This window comes from Hypanus sabinus, chromosome 28, assembly GCF_030144855.1.
Source record: "Hypanus sabinus isolate sHypSab1 chromosome 28, sHypSab1.hap1, whole genome shotgun sequence".
In the NCBI taxonomy this organism is placed as follows: domain Eukaryota; kingdom Metazoa; phylum Chordata; class Chondrichthyes; order Myliobatiformes; family Dasyatidae; genus Hypanus; species Hypanus sabinus.
In genome coordinates, this window is record NC_082733.1 from 16,654,535 (window position 1) to 16,681,205 (window position 26,671).

General features: G+C 41.8%; 1 protein-coding gene across 3 annotated transcripts in view; it reads left to right on the forward strand.

Annotated features, from left to right (window-relative positions):
• Positions 1–26,671, forward strand: part of LOC132382451 (zinc finger protein basonuclin-2-like) — a 318,584-nt gene that overhangs the window by 95,496 nt on the left and 196,417 nt on the right. Inside the window, exon 1 of one of the 3 annotated variants that reach the window (XM_059952657.1) lies at positions 4,646–4,820. The exons of 1 other annotated variant lie outside the window; for it this stretch is intronic. In XM_059952657.1, coding sequence (XP_059808640.1) covers positions 4,731–4,820 — 90 coding nt within the window. In that variant the 5' untranslated portion in view covers positions 4,646–4,730. Of the gene's footprint in view, positions 1–4,645; positions 4,821–26,671 lie in introns of those variants that run through there. One more of the 3 variants, XM_059952663.1, reaches the window with a different exon arrangement.

Consider the following 26,671-nt stretch of genomic DNA (forward strand, 5'->3'; position numbering starts at 1 on the left):
AACTTGGTGTCAGATTTTGTGAAGAGCCTGGGGACGGATGACCAAGTCAAAACCACGATACAAATTCAAACTGTGGTTGTTGTTGCCGCCCTTAATTATTTTATGCTGTATATGTTCCTTATACAAATGTCAGCATTGCCAAACAATTGGTATTCACAATCCCTTTAATAAAGTCAGATCATTGTCAGATCAGGCGACTTTGTCAGTGTTTGTTCATATTAAAATAACACAGACTTTAAATACCCAGCAGTCATGTTAGTTCATACATTTCCTGGGATATGTCACATTAATCTTTATATTTGCTTTATAAAAATAAACCCTAAGTAACACTTGTAGCTTTATTCTGCGGGGAAAGTGAATATATTGTTTTTTTCACAAAAATAATTAGTATTGAATTTTGAAAGAAAAATGTTTTGAATGCGCCAAATAATTTCTTGACATGGGTTCTGAAATCTGACAGCTAAATTTGGTGCACATTTATGGAGTTAGATTAAGAAAAACTATTTATTCCAAACTATCTTGTTAACAACTTGTAACTGTAACACACAGGAACCCAAGTGCTGGAAGTGTTATATACTCCATTCAGTGAGACTGCTTGTATGAAAGCCAACTATTAAAGTATGTACTTTCATTGTGAATTTTAAACATAAGACGTCTGAAATTCGTGTCATGTTTCTTCATCACTTTGACTGCTGACTGAATTTTTGCTTGGCTTTTGTACCCTGTTCAGTATAAATGTGCAACCTTCCTACATGGTTGTAATAGCAAGGTGTGTGCACAAAGATTAGCCTTAGACAGACAGGACATAATGAGGTCATTATGTATCAGCTTTTTGTTTTGGAACTATTTAAAAAGGAGGGAATGGTTACGGGAAATGTCTGTAGACAATAAAATTATGTTTGGAAATGCAAAGGCAGCATTTAAACTTCAACTCTTTTTGCCGTGAAAAGAAGCAATTGTAAAGCAAGTAACATGCGTGAATACAAACACATTTTGCATAGTCCAGTAATGAATGACAGTGTTATGGTTTGTTTGTCAGAATGGAATGGATGGATCAAGTCCCTCAGCTCCTTTATAGTTTAACCAGCCTTGACTTGCACTGTAGTGACACACATCTGCTGACTCGAAGGATCAGCGTGTTAAGCTTCAGGCTGACTGGTGGGCCATGCTTAAAAGACTTTTGGCATGTGCTGGTGCCTGCATTTTTCACCCTTGACTGAAAGCATATGCTCTACACAATTGAGACAGTGTTAGTGTGTCGGTCCTCCGCAGTTTCCTACACATCTGGCAGTGCTTGGCCCTGTTTCCAGGTGAATCATTTCTCCTGGGAGGGTGACTTGCAGCTCTGTGGCATCTGCAGGGAATGGCGTGAGTGGCAGGAAGTGTCTGGATCCCTCCGAGGGCGATTTTTGTCTACACATGCTTTTCCAATTTCATCAGACATTTGCAGTACATTCTAAGTGACACGGTTTAATCAGCCATAAGTGAGCCAGAGACCGATTGATAGAAATCGTCTCTGACCCTTAAAGCTTCATGTCATATGCACAAAAAGGCAATTAGGAGTCTAGATCATGTTTTCTATCAGCAGCTTAATATTGTGGCAAGAAGCAAATATTAACTGGTGGAAGTTGGCCGAAGAATCAATTTGTATTCTATCATGCACTTCTCTATTAATAAAAATAAAGTGCTTGTTGTCAAGAGTTTAATGAAAGGAAAATACATAAAGATTGTCGTGAAAGAATTAATCTGCTTAACCTAGTGGGAAGTTGAATAGGTACAAATGATTTTGATTCCTGAAAAGAAAGGTCCCTCTTCAAGTAAGTAACTTCTAGTCTTTGAGATGAGTTTAATCCATGTATGTGAAAGTTAATTTATGTGAACTTTAGAATCAAAATGTCAATCTTTGCTCAGTAACCATGTCACTGGCAGTCTGCTGCTGAGAAGGGAAAACTGCAGCAAAAAAGTTACCGATTATAAAGGACAGAACTAGGTGTTCATAAATAACTTTTCTATGAAGCACTATTTTTAACTGAGTTTGGTTACAGCTGTGAATAGTTGTGCGTGTGTTGGCACCACTACTAACAGTTACAGGTCATTTTAACTAGGAATTGGACCAAATAACATGTGGTTTCACTGTGGGTCTAGTGTCTGCATTTGCACTCCGTAGATGAGAGCATGCTTCTAGTCAAACACTAGTGTTGTGTCAGCATTCATCTAGCAGCCCTTGCCTGGAACTGAGGTGTGAGTTGAAGGAGTAGGGATTATGTAGTGAAAAGCTACGAGCGCAGGCTGGATTTGCAGAGCCTGTAACATTTGTATTTGCCTGAGTGAAGTCCGTCAGACTTCAGCAGGATCTAGCTGCAACATCAACAGCTGGCAAATCAGTAACTTGGTTTATTATTGTAGCATGCACCAGGTACAGAGGCAAACTTTATTTTGCATGCCATCCACATAGATCATTGAGATAGTACAAAGGAAAACAGTAACAGAAAATGCTGCAGTCTTTCAGTGACTGAGAAAGTGCAGTGCAGGAAGGTACAGGAGCCTCAGGATTCACACCACTAGGTTAAGGAACAATTACTAACCCTCCACCATTAGGCTCCTGAATCAAAAGGGATAACTTCTTTCAACTTCACTTGCCCCATCATTGAAATGTTACTGCAGCCAATGGTCTCACTTTCAAGGACTCTTCATCTCGTGTTCTTGATATTTATTGCTTATTTAGTTATAGACAATAGGTGCAGGAGTAGGCTGTTCAGCCCTTCAAGCCAGCACCACCATTCACTGTGATCATGGCTGATCATCCACAATTAGTACCCCGTTCCTGCCTTCTCCCCATATCCCTTGACTCTGCTATCTTTAAGAGTTCTATCTAACTCTTTCTTGAAAGCATCCAGAGAATTGGCCTCCACTGCCATCTGATGCAGAGCATTCCATAGATCCACAAATCTCTGGGTGAAAAAAGTTTTTCCTCAACTCTGTTCTAAATGGCCTACCCCTTATTCTTAAACTGTGGCCTTTGGCTCTGGACTCCCCCAACATCAGGAACTTGTTTCCTGCCTCTAGCGTGTCCAATCCCTTAATAATCTTCTATGTTTCAATCAGATCCCCTCTCATCCTTCTAAATTCCAGTGTATACAAGCCCAGTCGCTCCAATCTTTCAACATATGACGGTCCCGCCATCCTGGGATTCAACCTGGGAATTATCCCGGGAATAAATAACATTTACTATTATTATTTTATCATCTTGTACTTGTGCAGTTTGATGTCTTCTGCACTCTGGCTGAGCACTCTAGCAGGGTGGCCTTTCATTGATTCTGTTATAGTTTCTATTCAGCAGATTTATTGAGAATGCCCTCAAGTAAATGAATCTCAAGGTTGTATATGGTGACATAGATGTACTTTGATAATAAGGTGTAAGACGTAACGAGAGAGATTGTGAAGTCAGAAGTCCTGCTTCGTGTACTGAGGGAGCATTCAATAGCTTTATAAGTGCTTGAGCCTGGTGCTATCAGGCTTTTGTACACTCTGCCTGGTGGTGGTGGGGGGGGGGGGGGGGGAGAGGAGGGAATGTCAGGGGTGGGTGGGGTTGTTGTTTATTTTGGCTTCTGGAGCCACCTCCATTGAGCTTTAAACAGCTTGGGCAAATATAAAGATTTCACAGGTATGCCAGGAGGCTCAGATTCTTGAGATTTAATTTCCTGTTAGCTTTCATTCAAAGTTGGAGGCCCAAACTCAATTAAAATTTATCCAAGCTGATCTTTTCTGGGGTATTAATGTGTGAATTTGTACTTAGTGCTGATTAATTCATACAAATTGGTGCTAATACTTCCCATTTGATTTAGGAATTGTTGCACTGCTCAGATTATCCTTCTCGGATCTCATATTGTCTTATGACACGAAGGAGGCCATTCTGCCCATCTGATCTATTCTAGTTCCCAGATGATACCCATCAGTCCCATTCTCCTACTTATTTTCTATATGACCTGTATTTTCTAACATGCCCATCAACTTGCCTTCTAATCCTCCTCCCAGTTGCCTTCACGAGGACCGATGAAACATCTAACATATCTTTAGAATGTGGAAGGAAAGCAGAGTGTGCAGGAGGAACCCAGGGAGAGCCTGCAAACGTCAAATAGAAGACCCAGGAGGTTCCGGTTACCAGAGCTGTGCAGTTTCAGCACTACCAGTTTCAACATGATGCCAATCACAGAATCCGTTAAAAGAATTCCAGTAACTGTCCCATTGCCAGCAATAAGAGTGAGACCAAAGAAGTTCTTGATTTAATTTTGCACTATGATTTTATTTCCTTCCACAAATATTGCAAATTACTAAATTTGCTAATGAGTGTTGCTATGCACTAAAACCAGAAGATTCATCACCTGATCATCAGTGCAAAGTGGGTGTGCCTCAGCTCTCTGTTATACTCATCCCTGCTCATATTTGAAAGTCTTCAATCCAATCCTATAAACTGGCCAAGGCACGTAGTCACTGCCCTCAGCTACTGCAATGTGACCCCACTCCTAATCCCACTTTCTCAGCTTTAATAACACCATTAATTGATTGAACAACAAGACTTAAGTAGAATATTTTCAGTCTCCACGCCAAATGGCTAGGAACAGTGTTCTTCATGTTTTCAGGGTCCTCAGCCAATGGTGGCTGATGCATAGAAATCAATAGGACACCTTCCTCACTGTGCGAGGAGAAGAGTCAACTAGAATTTGGACAAGATGAGGGTCCACAGATCTGGCGGTCGTCCAGGAGATCCCAAAGTACCAGTAATGGATCATCAACTGGATTTTGTAAATTGTCTCTGTTGTGTAAGTAAATGGTAGAATCTATTGAGATTTGATGGGAGGGAAGGGAAAGTATGTTGTAAAGAAAAGTATTCTGGAAATGGTAAAAAGCCTAATGCCCCGAGTATTTACTGTATGTGTCGTAGGGAAATAATGGAATATGTATTTTATTTATTGAGATTTTGTGCAAAATTAGTCCTTGCCTCCTTCAATCCATGCTGCCCAGCCACCCCCAACTTTAACTCTATCCTAATCAGGGGACAGTTTACAATGACCAATTAACCTACTAATCAATCCATCTTTTGACTGTGGGAGGAAACAAGTGTGCCCAGAGGAAACCCACACACTCACAGGGAGTACGTACAAACTACTTGCACACAGCAGTGGGAATTGAACCCGGGTCGCTGGTACTGTAAAGCAATGTGCCGACCACTACGCTCCCTGCTCCTGACTCCCAGGATGCACCTCACCGCAGCAGCATTTGATTTGAGATTTTCTTTTAACGATATTGTAGTCACTCTCGTACTTTACAAAACCAAAACCCTCTAATTATGTATTTCAGCTTGATTTAATTTCCCTCTAATTTGCAAATTAAAAGTTAGGCAAAAGGACCTTCATGCTTCCTGATAACCTTACCTTGACATGGTACTCCAAACGATGTGTTTATTTAAGGTCTGATCCTTTTAAATTATAAGTTGAATGCATTGCTTTACTTGTCGGGTATAATAATAACTTGCTAAGCCATGTCAAATTTCATTTGAAAATTGCTTTCAAGTAGCTGATCAAGTCTATCTAACATCCTCTGTGTTGATCTAGGTATATTTTAGTGGAAGTGCTTTTCCTTATTTTAACTTCCCTTACGTGAGGTAAATTGGGTAAGGGGCTGTTAAAATCAGGGCAGCCACTCTGTTCCCATCCCACTGCTTTACTGGCATATTTCATTAACCTGTTCTTTAGAGCCGGTGAGTATGATGGTGGGATCTGTTGGAAATATGCAAATTCAGATGCAAAAATGCAAAGGGAGACCAAGAGCATTGTTGCTTCCCAACCGCGGTCCGGTTCAAGAGTTCATTGATGGGCTGCAAAGATCAAGACAGAGGTCTGAGCCCTTAATCTTGGGCCCAGCATTCCAGCAGGCTCTCCTCCGTTGAGGAATACACACAAGCCCTTTTACTCTGACTAACCACATCTTCTTGCCCTTGAATTACAAGTACTGGAAAATGGGATTGGTATAAATGGGTACTTGAAGATGGGCTGAAGGGCTGGTTTCTGTGCTGTGTGATTGTATGACTGAGAGAGTGGTGGGCAGAGCAATGACAGGAAGGACCTGGGTTCACCTTAATGCTTCGAGGCTTCTGAGAGCCATAAATCCCCTTTAAAACTGGATCCTTTAGGACTGAATTATGATTATGCATGCATCTAGTTTAGATTGGAATCCTAGCTCCTGTTAAGCTACTACTTAAAGCAATTATTGTCCATTTAGGAGTTATTTTGACTAATTACATGGACTATAACCAAGGAGAGAGGTGCCCCAAAACCATGAATAAATCAAAAACAAAAATGAGTATTTACACTTAGCAACAATTAGTTTCCTAATTAAGTTAATAAAATTTATCTAAATGACATTATACCCCATATTTCAATGGATTGCTTTTATCAAGAGGATTAGAATTGGTGTGGAGTGGAGGTGAGGAGGCTATTGAGGATAAGGTGGTTAGGTACCTGAGGGTGGTACTGATTGAGGCCACCACTGGGATCTTGGTTAAACATCAGGGATTGGTGGTGGTGGTGGGGGTGGGGGGGGGGGGTGGGTGTCGTGTGGTGTAGTGTATGGAGTACATATGGCATTAGGATTGATCAGAGGCTCATGCAAGTATTTACTGTGATGGTAGCAAGAGAGATCGGGATCAGTGGCAGTGTGTTGGCACCATGGGGTGGGTGGTGCCAAAGGTTAGAAAGTAAACGTGGTATTGACAATTAAAATGAAGTCCCAGCACTGATCACAACTGGTCCCTCCCTCAACGACGTAAACTAATAACCAGGTAGGCTTCACGAAGGAGAAGCTGATGCAGAATGACGTGTTTTCATGAGCATCCGTCACTGAAGCTGTGTGACTCCTGACCAGTAGCCAATTTCCCAAGTGGCATTAATAACCTGGAAATAATTTCTATTGCATTATATTTCATGAATTGCTTATTACAAGAGAAGCAGTGCAAAGCGATCAAATTTTCTCACGTATCTATGCAAACTGAGGTAAAAGGTCTGTGGCATTTTTTTTTACAAAATGGAGCAGAGAATTTCCCCCAGTGCTCTGGCTGAGGATTGTCATTGAACTAACTACCAAAGTGATTGAGGGACCATAATGAGCCTGAATAAGTTCATGTATTTGAAGATAGAACTGTATAGGCTCTCTACGTGCTAAGCTTTTAACCTACTCCCAAGTCAATCTAATACTTCCTCCCACCCCCTCCCCAAATGGCCTTTCAATTTTCATTCGCCCATATATGCCTATTGCTCCCATTTCCGGTGCCACTTTGAGGATCAACAGAGCATATGAAAAGTTCACACGTGTAAATGCAATTCTGTCCTTTCATACCCTGATGGGTTTTACTATTACAGTGTTTTAAGTTAAGCCAGCTGAGAACTAGATCTATCACTAGAGCCAATGGCAGGTTGGGTAAGAACACTTGGTACTAAGGTTTCAATGTTGGTGTTAAGTTCATCAAAGCTTCCCACCCAGAACGTCTGTGAATGATGGTGAGCCACCTTCTTGAACCGTATTTCCCCTGTCCAATTTGATGCAGCAGCATTAAACTTAGTGGTGATGAAGGTATACTGATATAGTTCTGACAGGAGAGTACATGACTAGACTGGGAATCTGTAGAAGGGATTTTTCATTGTGCACACTTTTTGAAAATATTCATTTTTTTCAGGAGGTTCACATTACTTGCTCGTCCTTAACTGCTAATGGCAATTGCTTGGGTTGTGAGGTTTGATCAAAGAGACAACCACAGTTGGAGTATTGTCAGACTAGATAACAACTTGCCTCACCTGTAGGGCATTAAGGGACTAGATAGGATTTTATGACAATGCAGTGAGCTTTTCAAAGTACAAAATTCAGAGTAAGTTTATTGTAGAAGTAGATATATGTCACCATATACAATGCTGAGATGAGTTTTTTGCAGGTGTTCACAGTAACTACAAGAAACACAATAGAATCAATGAACACCACAACCAACAGGACAGACAAACAATTAATGTGCAAAAGACGACAAACTGTGAAAACAATAAATAAGCAAGCAAGCAATGAATATCGAGGACATGAGATAGAGTCCTTAAAAGTGGGTCCATAGTTTGTGGGAAAATTCAGTCATGGGGCAAGTGAAGATGAATGAGGTTATCCCCTTTGGTTCAAGAGCCTGGTGGCTGAGGGGTAATAGCTGTTCCTGAAACTGGTGGTGTGGGTCCTGAGGATCCTGTACCACCTTCCTGATGGCAACAGCGAGAAGAGAGCATGTCAAGAATGGTGAGTGTCTTTGATAATGGGTGCTGCTTTTCTTCGATAGCACACCATGTAGATATGCTCAGTGATGGGTTGGGCTTTACTTGAGATGGACTGGGCTGTATCAACCATTTTTTGTAGGTTCTTCCATACAAGGGCACTGGAGTTTCCACTCAGGCTGTGATTCAACTAAATGAATATACTCTTTACCACACATCCATAGCAGTTTGTCAGTTTTAGATGACATGCTGAATCTTAAAAGTTCAAACTAAATTTATTATCTAAGTTCATATATGTCAACACCCTGGGATTCATTTTCTTGTGGGCATGCTCAATAAATTCATAATAGAATAATAATCATAATCGAATCATTGAAAGACTGCACCAACTTGAGCGTTCAACCAGCGTGCAAAAGACAAAAAACTGCAAATGCAAAAAGAAAGAAATAATAACAATAAATAAATAAACATTACATATTGAAAGCATGAGATGAAGAGTCCTTGAAAGTGAGTCCATAGGTTGTGGGAACATTTCAGTGTTGGGGAAAGTGAAGTTGAGTGAAGGTATCTCCTTTAGTTCAAAAGCCTGATGATTGAGGGGTAATAATTGTTTTAGAACTTAGTAGTGTGAGTATTGAGGTTGCTGTACTTTCTTCCTGATGGCAGCAGCAAGAAGAGAGCATGTCCTGGGTGGTGGAGTCCCTGATGATGGAAGCGGCATTCCTGCAGCAATGTTTTGTATAAATGTGCTCAGTGGTGGGGAGGGCTTTACCCATGATGGACTCGGCCACCTACACGATGTTTTGTAGGATTTCCCGTTCATGGGTAGTGATGTTTCCATACAAGGCTCTGTTGCAACCAGTCAACATCCTCTCTACTACACCTTTGTAGAAGTTTTAGATGCCATATCGAATCTATGCAAACTCCTAAAGAAGTAGAGGTGCTGCTGTGCTTTCCTTGTAATTGCACTTGCACACTTGACCCAGGATAGGTCCTGGAAAATAATAACACACAGGAACAAAGTTGCTGACCCTCTCCACCTTTGATCCTCTGATGAGGACTGGCTTATGGACTTCGGGATTTCTCCTCCAGAGTCTATAATCAGCTTTTTCATCTTGCTGACATTGAGTGAGGGGTTGTAATTGTGGCACCACTCAGTCAGATTTTCAATCTTCCTCCAGGTGTACCGATTCATCGCCACCTTTGATTTGGCCTACAATAGTGTGTCATCAGCAAACTTGAATATGGCATTGGAGCTCTGCTTAGCCACACAGTCATAAGTGTAAAGTGGATGGACCAGAGGGCTAAGCACACAGCCTTGTGGAGTACCGGTGCTGATGGAGGTTGTGGAGATGTCGTTGCCAATCTGAACTGACTGGTGTCTACAAGTGAGAAAATTGAGGATCCAATTACGAAAGAAAGTATTATGGCATTAGTTTTGAGGAGATGATGGTATTGAATCCTGAGCTGTGGACAATAAAAAGCATCCTGATGTATGCATCTTTGCTGTCCAGATGCTCCAGGGTTGAGTGAAGAGCCATGGAGATGGCATCTGCTGTGGACAAATAGGAGCGGATCCAAGTTGGTTCTCGGGCATGAGTTGATAAGTTTCTTCACAAACTTCTCCAAACACTTCATCACTCTAGTTGTAAGCGCTACTGGATGATGATCATTGAAGCAGTTCACTACACTCTTCTTCAGGACACAGATAATTGAAGCCTGCTTGAAGTAGGTGGGTACCTCAGACAGCCGAAGTGAGAGGTTAAAGACCTTAAGGACACTGCAGCCAGTTGGTCAGGTTTTTAGTACTTGGCCAGGTATCCTGTCTGGGCCCAATGCTTTTCATGGGTTCACCCTCTTGAAGGCTGGTCTCATGTTGGCCTCAGGGTCTGAAATCACAGGATCATTGGAGGTTGTGGGAGTTTGTGACGGTTCCTCCATGTTTTGATGGTCAAAGCAAGCATGGAAGGCTTTGCCCTGCTGTCGCCTGTGTCACTTGATTCAACATTATAAGCAGAGACAGTGCTCGAGTCCAGCCACAACTGTCAAGCATCCTTCATTGATTCAAGTTTAGCTTGGAATTGCCACTTTGCCTGTGAGAAAGCTTTTCACAGGCGAAGTGGGCACCTGCACAAACTTCTAAAATAGTAGAGGCCCTGCCATGCTTGCTTCCTAATTGATGCACTATCAATAACTCTAGGAGACTGGAAGTGAACGATAGGCTTTTATTAACAGTGAAAATGGAGCACGACCATGTTGAAGACTGAGGGAGGAGCAGTGCCCCAATCGCCTTTATACAGGGGACTGTGGGAGGAGCAGTCAGCAGAGAGGCATGTCCAGACAGGTATACATTTTTCACCACAGTAATGGCACCTACATGCTGGACCCAGGACAGATCCTCTGAAATGATAATAAGGAGGAAATTAAGAATGCTGACCCTCTCCATCTCTGATCCCCTGTGAGAACTGGTTCCTGGATCTGGCTTCCTTCTCCTGAAGTCAATTAATCAGCTCCGTAGTCTCACGTTGAATGAGAGGTTGCTGTGGCACCACTCAGCCAGATTTTCAATCTCCTTCCTATATGCTGATGCGTCACCGCCTTTGATTTGGCCAACGACAGAGGTGTTGTCATCAAGTTTAAACATGGCATCGGAGCTGTACTTAGCCTCCCAGTCAGAGGTATAAAGCAAGTAGAGCAGGGGGTGGCCTTGTGGTGCACCTGTGCAGATGGTGATTGAAGAGGAGATGTCGTTACCATTCCGAATTGACTGGGGTTTGCAAGTGAGGAAATTGATGATCCAGTTGCACGAGGTGTTACTGAGGCTAGGTCTTGAAGCTTGTTGATTAGTTTTGATGGGGTGACAGTTTTTTAAAATTGCCGTTACCAAAGACTTGGTAATTTCTCTTTCAAATTCCAAATTATTAACTGAATTTAATTTTAATGTGTGTGTACAGAATGTTAGTCCTGGCCTAAGCAAGTAAGTTAACATCTGCAACGTTACTTATTCTCTAGGTTTGGTGCCTTGGTGAGTTGGTTAATTTCACCTTAAAGATGGGGTATACTGTAGCTGTACTGACCAATTAATAGAGGGAATTGGTGTCTAAGATGGAGGGTATATGTTGAACAGGGAAACTGGTTTTTCTCTGAACGATGTTGACTTTGAATATTAGATTCAGAGGGAGTCACACAGCATAGAAAGAGGCCGTTCAGCCCAGCTGGTCAATGCCAACCCTCCATCCAAGCTGGTCCCATTTGCTCATGTTGGGCCCATAACCTTCTAAACCTTTTCCTATGTACCTGATCAACTTCACTTAAAAGTTTAAGTGAAACTCCTTTGGGCTGTTTGTTCCATATACAGACTGAAAAAGACAAAAAAGTTGGCCCTCAAATTCATATTAGATCTTTTCCCTTTCACCTTAAGCCTATGTCCTCTAGTTCTTGGTTACCCAATCCCAGGGAAAATCCTATCTATGCCACGATGATTTGGTGCACCACTGTATGGTCACTTCTCTGTTACCTACACTTCAAGGAGAAATGTACTAGCTTAGCCAATCTCTCCCTTTAACTTAGCATTCATTTCAAGAGGTCCAGAATACAAGGACAGGGATGTGATGCTGAGGCTTTATAAGGTACTGGTGAGGCCTCACCTTGAGTATTGTGAGAGGGAAGAAAAGTGGGGGAGTGTAAGACAAGAGGGTACAACTTCTGGATAGAAGGGCGTCCATGTAAAACAGATGCGGAGAAATTTCTTTAGCCAGAGGGTGGTGAATTTACGGAATTTATTACCACTGGCTGCTGTGGAGGCCAGGAGGTTGGGTGTATTTAAGGCAAAGATTGATAGGTTCTTGACTGGACATGGTATCAAATGTTATGGAAAGAATGCCAGGGAGTGGGGCTGAGGAGGGGAAAGAAGGATCAGCCATGGTTGAATAGTGGAGCCGACTTGATGGGCCAAATGGCCTAATTTCACTCCTATGTCTTATAGTCGAATCCCTTGAGTCTTAGAATATCTTTATAAATTATTTTTGCACTCTTTCCAGTTTAATAATCCCTTTTCTACAGAAAACATCATACTCCAAGTGTGGCCTCACCAGTGTCTTGTAGAACCACATCATAACCTCTCAACTTCTGCATTTCACGTCCTGACTGATGAAGGCCAACGTGCCAATAGTTGTCGTCACCATACTGTCTACCTGTGACTCCAATTTCAGGGAGCATTGTTGTAGTAGTAGTCATAAGGGCAAACCTGGAAGCATTCCATCCTACCCTAACATCTTTTTTGGATGGTGGAAAGACTCTTTGTAATCTGGCAGAAACTTGCCACAGAAAATACCATTTCTTACCTACTCCCATTGCTACAGAATTTAAGTGGCTGGTCCAGTTAACTTTCTTGTGAAATTGTAGTAAAATGGTTTGCTGGAAATTTACTATTAATTCTGAATTTACAGATAGGTTAAGGTTAAGCGACAGGGAACTGCTGAATGTGAATTTTGTTGTATCACTAGAACCAAAACTTGAGGTATTTTTAAAGAAAATGAGCAAGGTATTTTTGATATAACTTTGACTGTTTTGTTGGCTTCATCCAAAACTATACTGCAGCAAAGGGTTAAGCAGATTGGGGAAGTTAGGAGCTGAATGAAGGGATTATTGATCAAGAGCTTTCAGACTAGCTTCCTGTATTTTCCCTATCTATCCCTCTTTCTCTTCCCCAAGCCTTTACTTTGTTGAATAAATCTGAACAGTACATTGTACCTCAATGTGTGTGCATAATCTTACAAACATTTTATAAGTGCTTGCATTTTCAAAGGCTAAAAATATACTTTTTTAGGCTATAATCTTTATTCTTCATTAACAGGGGATGCACAATTCTCATAAATCGCTTAGATATTAGAGCTTACCCGGTAATTACAATACAGAAATACCGCTCAACCCTTAAACTGAAGTTAAATCTTGGTATTCTAATATACTAATTCATTGCAGGTACTTGAATAGATTAAGAGCCATTTTTCAGTGACAATGTGTGTTATAAACTTGGAGAAGTTAGTATCACAGCATTATTAGATCCCTTTTTCTCGCCCCTTCATTAGGATGCTGTTGATGGGAGCTGTCACTTGGCAGCTGAAAAGCCCATCGCTCACAGACAATCCACCTGGTTTGGCAGAAGCCTCTTCTGGGCTCCCAGTGCACAGAGCTTGCTCCAACTCTTTGATGTGAGAATTGAGGCTTGACAAACCCTGTGACAGGTTTGTCCAGGGGGCTTATAGAGTAACATCAGAGAACATGAAAGTGGGTTACAATAATTAATCATCAATCACATTTGATTCATTACCCATATCAGCTTATGTACAAGTAATAATTTTAGATTGGTACAAAAATTATTGCTTCTGTACATGTTTTGCACTTAACAAGCGCTGATTTCTATATTTAGTGAGGATTGGAGGAGCCTTTTTCCCCTCACAGCTCCCTTACATCTCAGATGGACGAATAATCAAAAATATGGCATGCTTAAAAGTGTTTCAATAGCTGCATGTTGCATGGTTTTGTATTATACCAGGGAGAGACAAGCAAGCAGCAAGCAGCTTTCTAACTGCTCTCTTTGCAGATATCTCCCCTCCTTTTCTCTTAAACAAATGGTTGGAATTGTAATCTGTAAAGTGCAACAATAATGCCTGTCATCATCTACCACTTAATTTGACTCCAAATTGCCACAAGCACTAAAAAAACATTAATAAAGAGTTGGTTATAAAATGTGTGACCTGCCTTAAAAAGAGCTGACACTCGAGCACGGCATCATAGCTGCCAGGATTTCTCTCACTCCATTATGTTTTATTGACGTGAGTACACCGTGCCTGATTTGCATTTCTACACGATGAAGAGATATCACAGTCAGTTTATTTTTGGTCGGCGTTTCCTGGTTCAAGGATTGTTTGTAAACTATGTTCTTCAAAAAAAATGTGAAGCTCAACTTGTATATCTTCCACTTACTGACAGAGTGCAACATGTTTCGGACATGTGTTTTACTGCATGGTAGATTGCCAGTGCAACCATATGCATAGAAGTAAAATTATTGCTGTTGAATTTAGTCTGTTCAAGGTCCCTTGTAGAAATGTATCTATAAACTCTCTGTAATACTCAGATAAGTAGAAGATGCAGAACTGCTGTGAAACGTCCACAGGATGTGCTTGTATTTATAATCCATGGCCATCTTACTAGGTACACCAATACCCCTGCTCATTAATGCAAATATTGAATCAGTCAATCACATGGCAGCTACTCAATGCGAAAAAGCATGCAGACATGGTCAAGAGGTCCAGATGATGTTCACACCAAACATCAACATGGGGAAGAAATGTGATCTAAGTGACTTTGACTGTGGAATGATTGTTGGTGCCAGATGGGGTGGTTTGAGTATCTCAGAAACTGTCTGATTTCCTGGGATTTTCATGCACAACAGCCTCTTGAGTTTAGAAAGAAAATTAAAATCATCCAGTGAGTGCTTGCTCTATGTGTGAAAATGCTTCGTTAATGAGAGAGTTTAGAGACAATGGCCAGACTAGTTCAAGTTAACAGGAATGTGACAGTAACTCAAATAAGCATGCATTAGAACAGTGCAGAAGAATGTCTCTGAGTGCACAACACATCAAATCTTGAAGTGGATGGACTCAACAGCAGAAGACCACATTGATATCATTGAGTGTAAGTTGCATGTACAGTATAGAAATAAATGAATCTATTTTTAAAGAAGTTTTAAATGCAGGGAAAGCTCCAAAAGTTGTACTGATCTATACCATAGGCAGTGTTGAATCTCAGCCTGAGTGAACATATCAACACTGTAGGAAAGGCTTGGCCAGTAGAACAACCTGTTTCTATAAATTACTTCTGTTGTAGGTGGATGGGAGGAGTTGGTGGACCTGTGTGAAAGCGAGGGAGAATAGATTGCAGCGAAGCATATGGGGATGGTTAAGTTTTGCAACTCCAAACATAAAAACTAATTGAATGAAAAACATGTGAGCCCAGGAGAACGTGCACACTTTGCTCACACGTGAGGCATGCGTACATATGATGTGGAGGCATAATGACATAAGCTATTCACATACTTTCTCGTATAACCCATAATGAATTATGTACACAAACAATGAATGCTTACTCAAGCTATATATTTGCAATATTATTTTAATATTACTGACATATTAAAAACACGCCACTCTCTGCTTGGCTACAAACTCCAACTCAACATAGAATGTAACTTAGCTATATACACAGTATACTATATAATGTAACCACTCTGCAGACATCCATAGCATTGTAAATTTTAAATTGTCCCATTCAGGCCTAAAGATTTAATCATTTAATTTCTTAGCCTTGTGGGATAATGTCTTCCCTGTCTGGGGTGGGGGTCACTCAGCTTGGCAGGTGAGACTTGTGGCTGTGAAACAGTCTCAGGCTCCGTGGTGGTTGTAGGAGCTGGCTCTGGGACTGCAGGAAATGGTTCTGACAGCGGTAACCACTTCTGCTCTCTAACAATGACTCAGGTCTCCTCACTGATCGATTGTGTCACCTCCAAGTGACATCAGGCACAACCTCCACCACGTAGGATTGTGGTCATCTTCTGTCCTTGATCTTTCCAAGTCCTCATTTTTGATCACATCTGTAGTGCCTCATCGGCACTGCTTGTCCAGAGGTGAAACACCAAACCTCCTTGTCCCAGCTGTTGGTCCTGCATGTTCCTTCTGAGACTGGGTTTGAGGAAATCCAAGCATGAGTGCAAGGAACAGCATAGCTGGTGAGTTGTTGGTTGTGGGGTGTGCTGCGTTGCGATATGCAGGGAGGAAACTGGCGAGCATCTGATTCAGTGTAGTGTGTTCTGCTGACCTTGCCCACGGTGCGTTCTTTAGTAACTGGACAAAATTTTCCACCAAGCCATTTGTAGCTGGGTGGTATGGTGCAGATGTAGTATGTCTTATTCCATTCATTTTCAGGAATGACTGAAATGGTTCCACAACAAACTGTGGTCCATTGACATTGACTAAGTATTCTGGGACACCAGGCCTTGAGAAGAGGCTTCTCATCACCTTAACAGTATATGAGGCTGTAGTGGAGGTTATTGGGAACACTTTTGGACTCTTTATCGCTGCATCAACTATGAAATCAACTCAACACAACATCAACTCAAGAAATTTAAGGTCATGAATGGTCCAGCAAAATCCACGTGAATTCTCTGTCTGGCTAATGCAGGTCAGTCCCAGGGATGGAGAGGCCCTGCTCTTCTAGACATGTTAGCTGCTTGATCAGTTGCGCTGTCCCAGGCCTCTGGACAAAGCTTCAAGCCAATGCTTTCATTCAGATCATGCCTCGATGACTGGCATGAAGCTCTTCCAACACTTGAGATCTCAGATTGGATGGGACAACAGCTCTCAATCCCCACATAAAGCAAACCCCATCACTGGCAAGTTCATCCTGGTGCTGGAAAAATAAGGGAGCTGGGGTTTCTGCTGCCAATGCCGGACATTTTGGGTGACCTGAGACAGTGTGGGGTTATTTCTGGTTCTCCTTTTGATCATCTCTGCTGTAATAGGGAGACTTTCGATTTGCATTAGGGAGAATATGCTAAAAGGAGTATACCTAAATTTTTCAGATATTTCTTTTTCCAAGGGTAAACAGCATAATCCATTGACATTCCAGGATTAGTTGTCCTCTTGAATTCAATCTTGTATCTGAGCCCTCCAAGAAACGGAGCCCATCTCTGCATTCACGATGCTGCTATTAGTGGAACACCATTCTGTGGATTGAAAATGGACACTAGTGGTTGAGGATCAGTAATGAGGGTAAACTCTCTCCATTACAAGTACTAGCTGCAATTCTTTATACCCCAAACCAGAATCAAGGGCTCTCTGTCAATTTGTGCATATTTATTCTCTGCAGGAGTAAGGGAATGTGTTGCAAAGTCTACTTGGGGTGTTCTCTTCCATCACTCAAAACATGTGATATGACTGTCCCTATACAATAAGGTGAGATGTCGCAGACAAGCTTCAATGGATGATGTGGATCATGATGTATGAGTACTGTATCTGACATCACTGTTTTCTTTGCCTTTTGGAAAGCAACCTCGCACTGTTTAGTCCATTGCCATTTCTTCCTGATCTTTAATATTGAGTTCAAAGGGTGGGGCACAATAGCCAGCTTTGGCAGGATCCTGTTACAGATATTGACAAATCCTACAAAATACTGCAATTGTGACACATCCTTTGGCCTTGGGGCATCTGCAGCTCCTTGAATTTCCTCAAAATACTTGAGTAATGCTTGTGCATAAATGGTATGACCACAGTTAGTGATGCTTGGTTTAAAGAATTCACACTTGTTGCGTTGTCCTCTGAGCCCATTATCTTCAACTCTTTTTAATACTTTGGAGGTGTTTCTTGTCATCCACACCAGTAACACTGGGTTTCTGGGCAGCCATGCAGCACCCAGTCTATAGCTTTCTGCCAGAGCGCAGGAGCAGACGTTACTCCTATTATAGCACTAAAGCCTTTTGTGAGGGTTTACGGTGAGAGACACATAGCATCCTTTTTCCAACTCTCTCTGTTGGTAGGCCTCAGATAAGTCCACTTTATTGAAGTGTTTCCCTCCAGAAAAGTTTGCAAAGACGTCCTTTATCCTCTATCCTGGGCAGAGGGTATTGATCTACTTTCAGTACTGCGTTGATGATGACCTTAAAATCACCACAGATCTTGACTTGTTGGCTACTGGGACTACTGGCATTACCCACGGTGCACCTTCGGAATTCCTTCATCTTTCATTGAGGATTTTATCCTTTTTTTAAAAAAACCTTTTTTATTGAGTTTTCAAATAATTACAGAAAGAAAAAAAATGTAAAAAAAAATACCCTTCCCCCCCCTCCCCTTAACCCCTCCCCCCTAACATCCCTATAGAAAAAAGAAAGAAAGAAAGAAAAATAAACAGTTGACATTTTGGGCCGAGACTTTTCTTCAGGACTGAGAAGAAAGAGGGCAGATCGAGGAATAAAAAGGTGGTGGAGGGGAAGGAGGCTAGCAGGAAGGTGTTAAGTAAAGCCTGGTGGATGAGACATATTAAGAGCTGGACAAGAAAGAATCTGATAAAGGAGGGTGGACCATAAGGGAAAGTGACCCATAGGGAAGTAATAGGCAGGTGAGAAGTGAATGGTCAGAATCTGGAATGGGGTGGGGCGGGGGGGGGGGGGGGTTTGAAGTTAGTTTACTGGAAGGAAATGTCAATATTCATACCATCAGGTTAGAGGGTACCCAGATGGAAAATAAAGTGTTACTCCTCCACACTAAGGGTGATCTCATCTTGGCACGAGAGGAAGCCAGAGATCAACACGCTGGACCAGGAATGGGAATTGGAATTAAAATGCTTGGCCACCAGGAAGTTGAACTTTTGGCAGACGGTGTGGAGGTGCTAGACAAAGTGGTCCCCAATTTACAACAGGTCTCACCAGTGTAGAGGAGGCCACATTGGGAGCGCTGGGCACAATAGGCAACCCCAGTGGATTTGCAGATGAAATGTTGCCTCACTTGGAAGGAGGTTCATTGGTGGGTGTATCACTTTGGCCGCTTATGGGGATGAGTACCCAGAGGGAGTTTAGTGAGGAGAGACGAATTGTCATGGGAATCGCCAAGGGAGTGATCCCTGTGGAAAGCGGGGTGGGGGGGGGTGGTGTAGGTAAAGATATGTTTAGTAGTAGGATCCCTTTTGAGATTGCAGAAGTTGCGAAGTATAATGTGTTAACTGTGGAGGCTGTTGGGCACAAGAGGCACTCTATCTCTATTACGGTGGCAGGAAGATGGGGTGAATGCAGACGTATGGGAAATGGAGGAGATGCGGGTGAGGGCAGCTTCAATAGTAGAGGAAAGGAAACTCTATTCTTCAAAGCAGGAAGACATCTCTGATGTCCTGGAATGGAAAGCAGAGTCCTGGAAACAGGTTCAGTGGAGGTGAAGAAGCTGAGTAAAGGGAATAGCATTTTTACAGGAGATAGTGTGAGAAGAGGTATAGTCGAGATAACCATGGAAATCAGTAGGTTTATAAAAGATGTGGGTTGACAGTTTGTCTCCAAAGATAGAGACAGGCTGATCTCCAATGTCTGGAGTATAACTGGACAATGCTTTGGTCTATTGTGTCCGGTGCTCCTGATATGGCCTCCTCTGCGTTGGTGAGTTTCGTTGTAAATTGGGAGGACAGCATCTTTGAGCACCTCCATACTATCCACCTCAAGCTGGATTCCTGGTAGCTAAACATTTTAATTCCCATTCCTATTTCCGTTCTGACATGTTAATATATAGCCTCCTCTTGTGCCAAAATGAGGCAACCCTCAGTATGGAGGATAAACACCTCATATTCCATCCGAGTACCCTCCCAGCTGATGGTATGAATATCAATTTCTCCTTCTGGTAGCAAATTTCCTCCCTTCCTCTACTCCTCCCCCCCCCCTCTGACCTTTCACTTCTTTTCACCTGCCTGTTATTTCCCCTGGGTCCCTCCCTCTTTCCTGTGGACCACTCTCCTCTCCTATCAGATTTTTTCTTCTGCAGCCCTTGACCTCTCCCACACACCTGGCTTCACCTATCACCTTACAGATAAACTCTTCTCCTCTCCCACCTTTTTATTCTGGCATCTCCCCCGTCCTGAAGAAGGGTCTCGACCCGAAACGACTGTTTACTCTTTTCCATTGATGCCGCTTGGCCTGATGAGTTCCTCCGGCATTCTGTACCTGTTGCTCTGGATCTCCAATCAAGTTGTATTTGTCTCTGTCAACCATGGCCCCACAATGCTGGCTCTGCTGTTTTTACCACATACAAGCCTAATGTGGCTTGGTGGTGCTGTATCAATTCTCCAGTATAAATTCTTAGTGGGATATCTGCAGTTTGGTAGATATGCTGTTGAAACTCATTTTGTGGAATAACTGAAACAGCCAAGCCAGAGTACAATGCCATTTTGATCAATTTGCCATTCCTTTCTGATGTAACCCATAACACTTGACTCTTATTAGTTTTGACATTGTAAATCGCAAGGCTACACAGTCCAAGTCACTCTTATCATTATCAGGCTTTTCATCAATAGCATGCAGATTAGTGCTCTTTTTGAAACTGCAACTTGCCTTTTTATCTTTATCTCTTCCCTGCGCAGTCCATTTATTTGTATGCTCTTTGTATGAGTCCTACTTTGCAGCATTTTCTGCAAGTTTTGCCTTTAAGCCGCCATTGGTTTGGTGTATGTGAGCCCCTGCATCACAGTAACAGAATTCTTTTGACCAGGTTGTTTTCTGTTAAGACATTGCAATTTTATCTATGCTCACTTTCACTGACTGCAACTCAGTTGCATCTCTGGCTGCTGTTTCAATTGATGCAGTGATTTCAACTATTCTTTTAAATATGAGTTGTGCTTCAGTTGAGTACTTTTTTTTAAATGCTTTCTTGAAAGATTCCACAAACTAAACTATCTCTCAGTGCATCATTAAATCCATCACTGAACTGACAATGCTTAGACAATGTCTTCAAATCAGCCATGTGGGATGAAATGAACTTCACTTCCTTTTAATTTTGCTTATGAAACCTAAGTGTTCTACAATCAATGATGGTTTTGGTTCTAAGTGTTCCTGCATTACTTTCATGATAATTTTGGTTCGTTTGGTTGGAGCGGTCAAACTTCTAAGCACACTGTATGTTATTCCACCAATTGCACTCGGCATAACTGGTACTTGTTTCTCATCAGCTATTCCATTTGCTTTAAAATACTGCTCAATTCATTCAGTATGCATAACTCAGTTATCTATTGTGGAATCTAAAGTATCTATCTTTCCGATATAGTTTTTTTAATTTATGATTATCATCACCGGGTACTCACTATTTATGAGCCTGAGAATTTCGACCATTTTACACCTTTTTTTAAACTCAATCGTCTTTCTCCCCTTGCGAAGAAAAAACTTTATTTTTTAACTTTAAAGTCTCTCTTTCCCCTTCTGAGGAAGAAAATGTGCTGCACTTCAAAAGGTAAGTAATCTTCTCAGGTTCATTTTAAAACATACTCATTGCCACTGTTAAGTTTTGTAACTCCAAATGTAAAACTAATTGAAAGGAAAACACAGAGCCCAGAAGAACGTGTGCTCGGCTTTACCGTAGTGAGGTGCAAGCACATATGACATGGTGCCCCAATGATCTATCACTTTCACACACTTCTTGCATGTAACCAGTAATAAATAATGTAAACAAACAAGAATGCTTACTCAAGCAATATATTAATGGTATTACTGAAATATTAAATATGCAACAGGGACATAAGTTTAATGGGATTTCATTGAGAAGCAACTTTGATATGATAGGCCAAATTTTCTCCTTCACTATCATAAGACATCAAAAATATTTATTTTCTTATCATCTTGTAGTAATGATAACTTGAAAGAAATTAAAATTTTGCTGGTTTTATTGAGTAAGGCATCACCATGGTGACCCTACGTGAGGAAATCTGCAGATGCTGGAAATTCAAACAACACACACAAAATGCTGGTGGAACGCAGTAGGCCAGGCAGCATCTATAAGGAGAAGCACTGTCGACGTTTCGGGCTGAGACCCTTCGTCAGGACCATGGTGACCCTAGTCAGTCCAAATTAGAGATATTTCCAATGTCCTACCAATCCCTCCACTACTCCCTCTGAAATGTTCCTCACCTTCCCAGCAATGGTCGCTGGTTCGAGTTGCTGCCTTCGGAGGTGTTGTTGAATCCCAATGATCTCTAAGATGTTATCAAAATTCTGAGATTTATGCATTGGACTGTAGTTCATATTGGCCTCTTTCAATTCCATGTTTCTTTTGTGCTCTTACCCATTCTTTCTTGTTGTGGATTGACGGGCTGGAGGTTTGGGTGACCTGTTAGTTTTTGTGCGATGGAGGGGTTGGTGGTGTTTGGTGTTTGCAAGCTTTTGTTTCTTTCTCCTTTCATGCAGCGGGGATTGATGCCTTTCCTTCAGCTACTTATATGGTTTCTCTATTCTATGGCTATCTGGAGAAGACAAGTTTCAGAAGTTGTAATCTGCATAAATACTTTGATAATAAAATAAACCTTTGAACCTTTTGTACTTGTAGCCCCCTGGGTCGCCTCAGGCTCACCTCAGGCTCACTCAGCTCGTTCTCGTCTAGGGGGAGCAGCCTTCGGCCCCACCAAACTGGGTAATCAGCTTGTGTGGATGCTGTGTGATGTCCCTGCCTCGCCCAAAAACAGACAGTACACCATATGTGATTAAATGAGTACAATTTATAAAGATTACTATAACTAAGTGATTAATAACGATACAGTATATATGAAGGAAAAGAAAATAAAGAAAAGGCGCTAACTTATCAAAGTCCAAACCACTTCATGCACAATCGTTGGAGCTCAATTACTGAAGTCTTCTGGCCACCATTCGATCCCCTCCGAACTCCTCGACTCGCAGCTCGGGACCACCCGAAGTGGTCAACCAAGCACATCTATCTTCGTCTCCTCTCCTCGGGGTTCCTCCTGACCTTGGACCCCCGCTTGGGGTCCGTTCCTCACCCAGTTTACAGCATTGGGTCCTCTCACTCTCACCCCCTCGCACCTATCTCCCCAAAAGCCCGCCAACAATAGCTTACAGATTCAGAAGAAAGAACAACATTCATCTCAATTGGTTTACAAAGGAATACAATTCTCGTTATCAGTAAATTTTAACCCAAACAAGCTTCCAGCACTCTCTCGCAACAAAGAAGCATTCCTACGTTTAACAAAACAAAGAAGCCATTTTGATTAACATACGCAGTAACAAAGAAAAAGAAGAAACCCCCTTTACAAACCTTTGCATTGATGGTCTGAAATATTAATTGTTTCTCTTTTTAAAAAAAATGCTACCTGACCTGGTGTTTCTAGCGATATCTGTTTTTATTCAACACATATCAAGCAGAACCTGGGTTTGATAATAATTTGAATTGTAAATAGCTATTTGCATATTGTCACAGAGAGAGCATGGAAACAAATATTTCAACCCATTGAGTACAGACATGCCATCAAGCACCGACTTTATGCTGATCTTAATTCAGTTCCTCTTTTTATTCTCCCCACATTCTTATCAACTACCGGGAAATGCTACAGTTTAGCTACACTCTGGAGATAATTTACAGTGGTCAGTTAACCTACGAAACCACACACCTGTGGGACAGGTCCCCCTTCATTGGGATTATTGGCAAGATAAAGATTTCACCATACAACTGAAGGAAACAGTACTGCAGCGAGCAGTTCAGAAAATATCTGCTTAAGGACTTTGTGACCTTATGAAAAAATAAATGGATGTTTTGCTATTTTGTTAAGGTCAACTTATTCAACAACTGGAAAATATAGAATTTTAATACAAATCAAAATATTACCTTGTGTTTGATGGTAAGTGTGCACCCATTGGACCAAAGGGCCTGGTTCAAAGCTGGTTATGTATTTTGAAACTTATTTCTATCTTCCTCACTTATCCTCCACACCCCAGTTCCAAGAGAGAAACATCCTCTCATCTATCCTGTTCAGCCCCCTTGGAACTGTATATAAGTCCTAATGAAGGGTCACGACCCGAAACGATGTCGACTATTTATTCTTTTCCATAGATGCTGCCTGGGCTGCTGAGTTCCTCCAGCATTTTGCTTGAGTTGGATTGCCTGAATTTCCAGCATCTGCAGATTTTCTCTTGTTTGTAAAGGAACTGTTGTATTCGATATTGAGGAATAGCGCAAGATGCCAGCATTGCAGGAAATTCAACTGAACTTTATTGACGGCCCAACTTGTACAGTATGTGAACTCCTCCCACGTGGGAGTGGCTAACTGAGTGGCATAGGAATAACACTATTAACTGGCACTACATCATTCTTGGAAATATAAAAAAAACCTAGGTATATACTTCTTGTCTATTGAACTGCATTGAAATTGTAGTTACTGAAATTGTGCAATTTGGTTCACCATACCCATAGCAGACAACTTCTGCTCCTTACATAAACATAAAAAATAATTGCCAACATTATAACTGTCTTTGTTTCTAATGGTCTCTTTGCTTTGCTACTTTTTATCCACCAATTCCTTTTTTTTTAAGAATAATCTCAATTTGTGAAAAATTTTCTATATTAGAACTCTTTTTTAAAAAAACATTAAATCTAAAAGAGGTCAATTTAGGTTACCTGAATACTCCAGCACCTGAACACTCTGCCTCTTTAGTCACTTGCCCTTAGCTATTAGACTATGGAGTACATCTCTGTGGTGGGACAGATAAATGATCTGATCGGTATAAGTTCCTGGAAGTGTTGGAGTAGGTGGAAATTTTTGAACAGGTGCGTCCACCTCAGGTAAGTGATCCTCAAAGGATCAGGCCACTCTATACCTTTCTCTACCTTATGTAGACTTTGAAGTTGCACGAGCACACACCTGTCCTGCCTGATTTCACTTTGTGATGTTCTGATCACAAACGGTGGTGGTACATCGTTTGGTGAATAGACCTGAAACCCAAACAGCTTCACCACTCCCGAGAGGCAACAAAGGTTTTGTTCTGCATCTGAGATCATACACGTTCTTCATCTTCCCATGCTGTGTTGTCTCACTTTGTTTCAGTCTGGTAAGTGAGGCTGGAGAAGGGAAGGAAAACTGGGCAGGCTTGTTCTCAGTCTCTGGCCCTTTGACTGCTCTGATGGACTGCAGCTATTTGCAATAAGTGTGGAGTAATAGCTAGCTCAGCTTTGTGGAGGACTTTTGCCTTCAGTTGGAGACTCTTAACAGTTTGCACTGCTCTTTCCTCTTCTCCATTAGCCTGTGGATACTGTGGACTGCTTGTCTGGTGTTTGGACTCATAGTCCCTAGCAAAGGCTTTGAATTCTGAGCAGCTGAATTTGGATCACTGTCTGACTCAAGTGTCTCCGGTATTCCATGACGAGTGAATACAGCTTTCAGGTGCTGTATAACTGTTGCTGAGGACGCAGAGGACAGCTTGGACACGTCAACATTCAGTAAGTCGTAATCAACAGTGAGGAAGTATTTATCTCTTCTCTGAAATGTCCGTGGCAGCAATTTACCATGGAAGGTCTGGGAATTCAGTGGGACAAAGAGGTTCAGCATGATTTTTTTTTTTGCAGATTTCTGCATGGTTCACATTGCTTTACATAATCTCCCAGCTGTGTGCTCAGACCAGGCTACCACAGGGATTGCCTTTCTCCTTGGAGACATTTTTTGATGCCTTGATGTCTTTGGTGGCTTTGACTGATGCTTTTGGCGTGCACTGAAGGAATGATGAGCCTGGAGCTCTTTTGCAGCAAGCCATCAAGAATGGTGAATGTGCCTCTTTCAAGCCAGTAAGGTTTGAGTTCATGAGACCCTTTTGGAACAGCTGGCCATCCATGCTCACAGTATTGCATGACCTTGCTGCAGATTTTGTCCTTTTACAATTCAGCACAAAATTGATCCAGTTTACTCTCTGATGCAGGAGAATGTTCACTTACCTGAGCTAAGTAAATGTTGGTATTTTCCACGACAGCAGATTTAGCTTCTGTCTGCACACTTTTGCACAGCGTCCTTGACAGTTGTTGTGAAGGATTTGCAGGGGACATGTTCAATGTCATAACAGTATTGCGTAAGCCTCATTCTGAACTGTTGCAGATGTGGAGGTAAGTCATCCAAGTGTTTTGAGCTGAGGGCACTGACAAGTGGCTTGTGACCTGTTTCAAGGAATTTAGTGCCTATCATGTACCAGCTGAAGTATTCGCAAGCCTGCACTAGAACTAGCATCTCCTTTTCGATTTGGGCGTAATGCTGTTCAGAAGGAGTCAGAGCTCTTGATTCTTACGCCATTGATTTCCCTACATCACTGCAGTTTGGCATAGTACTCCCCCGGGCCAAAGGAAGAGGTGTTTTGTGGTTGCTTTCTTCGGATAAAAAAACGCCACTGTTGCTGGAGAGATAAGCTCTGCTTTAAATGATGAGAATGACTACTTCTGCAGTGAGTCCCAGGTCCAAACGTTTCTCTGAGAGAGGAGGTCTCATAGTGGCTTTGTTTTCTCTGACAAATCTGGAATGAACTTTCCTAGTTGGTTTATCATGCCAAGAAAAATGTGGATCTCTGACACATTTGTAGGTTGCTCCATGTTCTGAACTCCTGCCCATTTGTCTGAATCTGGTTGCACTCCCTCTGAGAACAATGGGTAGCCCAAGATCTTCACCTCCAACTTTACAAATTCGCATTTCTTTTTGCTTAGGTTGATTCCAGCCTGTTTCAGTTTCTCTGAGTCAGTTCCACTCTTTCGTCACGTTCCTCACTTGAGCCGAAGATCAGCCTCTTTCCAGTCCTTCCAAAATTTGGTCCATCTTCCCCT